The sequence below is a fragment of the Penaeus chinensis genome, chromosome 17 (assembly GCF_019202785.1).
Source record: "Penaeus chinensis breed Huanghai No. 1 chromosome 17, ASM1920278v2, whole genome shotgun sequence".
In the NCBI taxonomy this organism is placed as follows: Eukaryota; Metazoa; Arthropoda; class Malacostraca; order Decapoda; family Penaeidae; genus Penaeus; species Penaeus chinensis.
Genome location: NC_061835.1, coordinates 775,639 through 783,138, shown reverse-complemented (window position 1 = coordinate 783,138; position 7,500 = coordinate 775,639). Strand labels below are relative to the sequence as shown.

The 7,500-nt window shown below is 38.9% G+C and overlaps 1 protein-coding gene across 3 annotated transcripts in view; it reads right to left on the bottom strand.

The window, feature by feature from the left end:
* LOC125034326 (alkaline phosphatase-like) overlaps nucleotides 1-7,500 on the bottom strand; it is an 82,343-nt gene that overhangs the window by 954 nt on the left and 73,889 nt on the right. For all 3 annotated transcript variants that reach the window (XM_047626127.1, XM_047626126.1, XM_047626128.1), the window contains 3 exons: nucleotides 1,483-1,687; nucleotides 759-893; nucleotides 324-515 (listed from right to left, as the gene is read on the bottom strand). In XM_047626127.1, the coding sequence (XP_047482083.1) occupies nucleotides 324-515; nucleotides 759-893; nucleotides 1,483-1,687 (532 nt within the window). The remainder of the gene's footprint in view (nucleotides 1-323; nucleotides 516-758; nucleotides 894-1,482; nucleotides 1,688-7,500) is intronic.

Genomic DNA, 7,500 nt, shown 5'->3' with positions numbered 1-7,500 from the left:
CTGAAGACACGAGACACGTTATGAGACCGTCTAGGATTAAGATATTATTTAGACTAACTGAAGGGAAAGGGTTAGATCAACAAGGAGAAATGTCAAGGATCCTGTTCTCGTTTTCGAGATAGCTGTCGAGATATTACATTATCAACACGCAAAGGGAAAATAAAATAGAACTCAGGAGCTCGAACAGAATTGTGGAAAATATAGAAAAAAAGGTACGAATGAGAATGAATAACATCGACGCGTCTCATTTATCGTCTATATCATAAACAGAACCATTCATTCTCATCCATACCTTTCTTTCTATATATATTAAAAGGGCTCACCGAGGATGTCTGTGTGGCGGGATGGGTATCCGTTAATGCTCATGGTGTGGGCGTGGTCAGCGGTGACTACGATAAGTGTGTCCTCCTGGCTGGTCATGGACAGAGCTACCTCCACGGCCTCGTCCATCTCCACCGTCTCCGTCAGAGCCTTGATGCCCTTGTTCCCGTGGTGGCCGTGGTCGATGAGGCCGCCTGCAGAAGAAAATAAAACACAGTAAGAGCTAAGATTAAGATGAACTTCGAGCTATCAATATGACACACTTAATTATAGCTAGAGGAAGAGGGAGAGGAAGGGTATGGCACGTATAGACCCAGTTAGAACTACAGCGTGTACGATATTAAGAAAACAAGAAACAATGACATAAAAAAAAAATACACTATAATTATGAAAAACTCATGAATTCATAAAACAAATAATCTGGCGGCAGCTCGTACCTTCCACAAGCAAGAAGAAGCCATTGTTATCCCGCTGGAGGACCTCGATGGCCGCCCTCGTCATCTCAGGAAGACTCGGGTCCATGGAAGTATCTCGCTCCACCAGGTAGTCCATGTGGCTGTAGGCAAAGAGTCCTGCGGGAAGAGGACGTGGGTCATGTGGGAGGGAGGAGAGGGAGAATGAAAGGAAGTTTATGAAAAGGGGAAGAAGAGAAAGTGGAGGAAGAGTAGGAAGAGGAGAAAGTGGAGGAAGAGTAGGAAGAGGAGAAAGTGGAGGAGGAGTAAGAAGAGGAGGAAGAGGAAGAAGAGGAGGAAGAGGAGGAAGAGGAAGAGGAAGAAGAGGAGGGAAAGGAAAGGGAGGGGAGGAAGGTAGGAAGAAGGAGAGGAGGAAGGGGAGGAGGAAGGGGAGGAGGAAGGGGAGGAGGAAGAGGAGGAGAAGGAGGAGGAGAAGAAGGAGGAGGAGGAGGAGGAGGAGGAGGAGGAGGAGGAGGAGGAGGAGGAGGAGGAGGAGGAGGAGGAGGAGGAGGAGGGGAAGAAGAGGGAGGAGGAAGAGAAGCTGGAGATGAGAGAAAACAGAAAATAACGAAGAATAAAGAGATCGAAGAAAGAAGAGAAAAAGACGAAGAAAAAAAAAGAAGAAAAAATAACAAATACAAAAAAAAAAAAAAAAAAAAAAAAAAAAAAAACATTATAGCACACACACACAAATCGTTCGGAATCGCACCCAGCAGATAATCGGTGTCATTAGTCTTCGTGGCCAGCAGGTCCTCGCGGTTCCACACGTAGGCGGCGCTGCTCCCTCGCCCTCTCTTATCGTCAAGCCAGGAGTTAATGAGGTTCTTGCCGTCCCGTCGGTAGCCGTAGCGAGACTCTTCCACGTCCAATACATCGTTGGGCGTGAAGACTCGCCGGCCGCCGCCCATGATCACCTACAGGAGGAAGAGGTCGTTGGGTATTTAGATGGTGGGAGGGACGTGGTTAGAGGGAGGTGTGTGTGTGTGTGGGTTTGTTTGTGGGTTTGTGTGTGTGTGTGTGTGGGGGGGGGGGGTTGTGTGTGTGTGTGTGTGTGGGTTTGTTTGTGTGAGTTTGTGTGCTTGTATATGTGTGTGAGTGTGTGTGCGTAATAGCACCCTATTTTATGAAAGACAAGCCTATATATCAAGAAAGAAGCGTATACAAAGTAAGCGAACCAATACTTTTCATTGCATGTTCGTATTTTTAAAAAGATTATATACGGTAGATTATATTGTTTTATCAAATATTGCTGCATTCAACATCATTTTATTTATTTTTTTCTACAAGATACTAGCTATTCGGAGTTCTCCAGACTCTAGAACTGCCAGGTTTCCCTGAGGCTGGACGGAGTATAGCCTGGTTGTTAAATTTAGGGCACTGGACTAAATAATAAATAATAATGAATTACTTCCCAGCACAAGAAACTTCCTTGACGCGTTTCTACCAGTTCTTCATTAGCAATAAAATACCTTAACAAGCAGTTACATTTATTTCTGATTGGTGATTTCAAATACACATCTTGCGCTCTGAAGTCTTTCACCGTCATTTATAACTCTTTCTACGTTTGCCACAGTGAACTCATTTCATGTTACCAGACGTCACAAACCGCATATTCCATTGTTTACATTTCGCCGTTCCCCTGAAAAAGGTTTTGAAATGTGGAAAACAATTGCTTAGTATATATTTTCTTTATTTTCTGTTCCTGGCACTTTGCTCTCCTTTTTTTTTAGGTGTATTTATGGATATAGTTTTATAGGCAATGAGTGTTTGTATGATATATCATTAGATTGGTAGACCTGTGTAAATACAAATATAAAACTGTTTAAATTTGTTTATGTTCGTTGTATATATTTGAAATATTCATGTTTTAGATATTTGCTTGGGTCCAAACACACACACACACACACACACACACACACACACACACACACACACACACACACACACACACACACTCACACACACACGTACACACACACACACACACACACACATACATACACACACACACACACACACACACACACACACACACACACACACACACACACACACACACACACACACACACACACACACACACACACACACACACACACACACACACACACGCACACACGCACACACGGACGCACGCACGCACGCACGCACGCACGCACGCACACGGACACGCTTGATCTATCACGAACAGTCGACAGTAAAGTATGTTATTGTTATTGATTAACAACTTATTTGTCGTTAAAAACAATCTTGAAATATAATCTATACACTTTTTAGTTTATTTTCTTCATTTGTTGACATATAAACTACACATTTTTAAAAATGTCTTAATTCGTTTTGTTAATTTTGTATTTTCTATTTTTAAAGAGTATTTAGTTTCGGAATTACTTTATTTAAATTGAAGAGAATGTCAGTGAAAATGGGAAACAGGGAGAGGGAAGGATGACGAGAGGGAAAGTTCGAGAAAAAAAAAAGAGAAAATGAAGTAACAGGATTGAGACAAAGGGAAGGAAAGAGAAGGGAGGAGGAGGAGGAGGAGGAGAAGGAGGAGGATGATGATGATGATGATGATGAGGAGGAGGAGGAGGAGAAGGAGAAGGAGAAGGAGAAGGAGAAGGAGAAGGAGAAGGAGAAGGAGAAGGAGAAGGAGGAGGAGGAGGAGGAACAAGAGAAGGAGGAAGGAGGAGAAACAAGGGACCGAGGAGGATGGAGAGGTGAAAATTGGAGAAACGAGGGGGATACAAAGAATGGAAGAAAATAAAGGAAATACAGAGAATGGAAGAAAAAGAAGGAGATATAGAGAATGGAAGAAAATGAGGAAGATAACAAAAAAAAAAAAAAAAAAAAATGGAAGAAGAGGAGATACAAAGAATGGAAGAAAAAGAATGGAGGAGAAGGAGAGATGCACAAGGAATGGAAATAACAGAGGTGAAAGCAGAGAACGTGAAGGATTATAAAAATGAAGATAAGAAAAAGGGGAGAAAGTGTGAATAGGAGAAATATAAAAGACAAAAAATGAAAAGTGAAAATAAAGTACAAAAATATGATATAAAAAAAAAAAAAAAAACGGGAATGAGAGGGATGATAAAAAGGAGAAAGGAAAAATATAAAACAAAAACAAAAGGAATATAAAATGAAGGAGAGGAGAAAACAAAGAACACGAGGAATAATAAAAGATAAGGGAATAAAAAGGGGGGAAGCGAAAGAGACAAGGAAGAAGAAACTAAGAAAACAGTTTAAAAGGGAGATAATAAGAAAGAAAAATACGAGAAATTAGAAGATTGGGAACGAAACATATGATAAAAATAAGAAAAAAATAGAAAATAGAGAACGTGAGGGATAGAAAAAAAAAAATAAATGATAAAAAATCATAAAAAGAATAAAAGGAAGAAAACGGGGAATAACAAGGGAACGAGAGGGATGATAAAAAAAAGAAAGAAAAAGAGAAAATAAGGAACAGAAAGAATAACGAAAAGAAAGGAAGAAAAGGAGAAAACAGAGATCGAAAGGAATCTTAAAAAGAGAAAGAGAGAAGAACAAATAAAAAATAAAGGAAATGAAGAAGTAAAAAGAATTTGGAAAAAGAGGGAAAACAAGGAACGAAAAAAATGATAAAAATGGAGGGAAGGAAAGGAAAAAAAAAACGAGACAAGGAGAGGGATGATAAAAAGGAAGAAAGAAAGAAAGAAAGAAAACAGAAGAAAAAAATAACAATACGAAGGGAAGAAAATATATAAACAGGGAAGAAGAGGGAGGATGAAAAGGAGGAAAGCAAGAAAGAAAGAAAAAAAAAATGAGAAAGAAAGGGAATTATAAGAAAAGGAAAGAAAAAAAGAGGGAGACACGAAAAAGACGATAACGAAGAGGAGGGAAAAAAAGAGAAAATAGGAAATGACAAGGCTGATAAAAAGAAAGAAATAAAGAAAGAAAAAATGAAAATTAGGAGAAAACTGGGAACGAGAGAACTGATAAAGAGGAGAAAAGAGAGATGACAGAAGAAAGAAGGAATTGAGGGACGAGAGTAATGAATCACAAATGATGAAAATAAAAGAATAAGGAGCGATAAAAATGAGAGGAGGATGGAAAAAATATGGAAAGGGAGGAATAGTGAAAAAAAAAAAAAAAATACATATAACAAGAAATATGAAAAAAAGGAAAATGGATAAAGAAGGGAAAGGAAAAAAATTACGATAAAATAGGAAACAAAAAAAACAAAACAAAAAAAGAGTAAAAGTGAAAAATATAAAACGAAATACAAAAGAAATGAAACATCATCTTGAACTAATATGATACGAATAGGAAGAAACGAAAAAATGAAAAAAAAATATTGAAATGACGAAAAAAAAAACAAAAAACATTTAATATTAAAGAAATGAAAGAAGAATTGATAAAAAGTAACTAAAATTTAGGAATAATGATAATATAAGTGTAGAAAAATAATGAGTAACATTAAAAAATAAAAATAGATGTAAAATATAAATGAACTGAAATAAAAAGCTGGAAAATATAACGACAATACAAAAGTCATTACAGTAAAAGAGAGAAAGAGAGAGAGAGAGAGAGAGAGAGAGAGAGAGAGAGAGAGAGAGAGAGAGAGAGAGAGAGAGAGAGGAGAGAGGAGAGGAGAGAGAGAGAGAGAGGAGAGAGAGAGAGAGAGAAGAGAAGAGAGGAGAGGAGAGAGAGAGAGGAGAGAGAGAGAGAGAGAGAGAGAGAGAGAGAGAGAGAGTGAGAGGAGGAGAGAGAGAGAGAGAGGAGAGAGGAGAGAGAGAGAGAGAGAGTGAGAGAGAGGAGAGAGAGAGAGAGAGAGAGAGGGAGAGAGAGAGAGAGAGAGAGAGAGAGAGAAGAGAGGAGAGAGAAGAGAGAGAGAGAGAGAGAGAGAAGAGAGAGAGAGAGAGAGAGAGAGAGAGAGAGGAGAGAGAGGAGAGAGAGAAGAGAGAGAAGAAGAGAGAGGAGAGAGAGAGAGAGAGAGAGAGAGGAGATGAGGAGAGAGAGAGAGAGAGAGAGAGTGAGAGAGAGAGAGAGAGAGAAATGAGGTCTTGAAGAATGCTGACGGAGGATAATTCTAGGTCGTGTTTCGGCACTATGTTCCCTCACTTGACAAGAAAGGTCAAACAGGTACCACACGTTCTCACCAAATCGAGAATGTCAGGAAAACTGAACACACTTCGAAATTCCTTTAATTTAGCCTTTCCACTTGAGAAAGAATCAAAGAAAATATCAAAAGCCCGGAGGAACAAATTTCTGGCCGTCATTATATCCGGTTTGAGCTGCACGTGTTTCCCAACTAAACCTGTGTCACGGTTTTTGAAGAACTGTGCAAGGTTTTATGCACTTGATATCTTTATATTTGCTAGTGCATGACGGAAAGAGACTTCGGTGGTCATGACTTCTTTATGCTCTTGCCTGCATGACTGATGCTGATCGGTTATTCATGCCAGTTAATGCAGCGACGCTCATGGTAATTTTTTCCCCTCTCGTGTGGCGTTTATAGGATATTATTTCGTGTATTTGGGGCTCCCTTCCTTTGTTTTCAAATTATATAAAGATTTTGTGTAGGATTATATTTTTATTATTCTTATTTTTATTTATTATTACTATTATCATTATTCCTGATTACTTGTGTATTGTTGAATGTGGATATCCCCCCCCCCCCCGCGAACATTGTCCAAATGATTATATAAATAAATAAAACAGAGAAATCAAATAATAAAAGTAGAGAACACGAAAGAGGATTGTGGATGGAACAGGATACAATCGTATTCCACAGCATGCACCCATCTTACCATAAAGGGTGTCTTGCTGATAATGCAACCCCGGAACATTTCATCAAAGAGTAACCTTATCTTTAAGAGTCCATTTTCCAAGCCTAATATTCTTCTTTCACATGTCTCTGCTTAAACATTTCCATCTGCCTGCTATTTTCGGCCTTTAACCTTTGCCCGACTCGCTACACTGCCTATTTCGTATCCGACACATCTCCACGGAATTATCTGTACACTTAAGCAAAGATTTTGCAGCTGCACCCCCATTGTACATCCATCACGGCTCCAGTAATGAATACTTTTATGTTTAGCGAAGTTAGGGATGGTGTCGAAAATCCTCCTCAAAGAAAACGGGCCATGGCGGACAAGTTTTGTTTTTTTTTGTTTTTTTTGAACGAATCATCCTCACTTTTACTGCCTGGCGTGAAACTTGTTTTTATGAGGTAGACGAGACGATTATAACTATAATTTATATTCCCGTATTGTCTTGCGGGTTATATGCAGCTGTTTAATTGAGACTTATTACCGTTATCATCAAAGTGTACGGTGTTATTTAGGTAACTTAGTTAGTTAATACTTTAGTTGGGTGTTCTTTAGCTCCGTATAACCTTATGGCGCTTGAGATTCATAAATAATAACTGTCAACCTTTTTTGTTGTGACTTACGTATGAATGAATCTTCTCTTAAAACAAAAACAAATTCGGTTGAACTTGACGTATTTTCGTTCATTAGTTACATTCGTGAGTTGTTGTTTTTTTCTTCTTTTTGTTTAAGGGGGGGGGGCGGGCGGGGGGCTTACGTATGAATGAACTTCCATTCTAAGATTAAAAAAAAAAAAAAAATGGTTTGACTTGATGCATTTTCGTTCTTTAGTTACGTTCGTGTGTGTGTTTGTGTGTTGCAGCAAAATTTTCTTAGCGTGGGAGTTAACGTGTGTGGAGATACTAATTGCAGTTTGAGTTGAG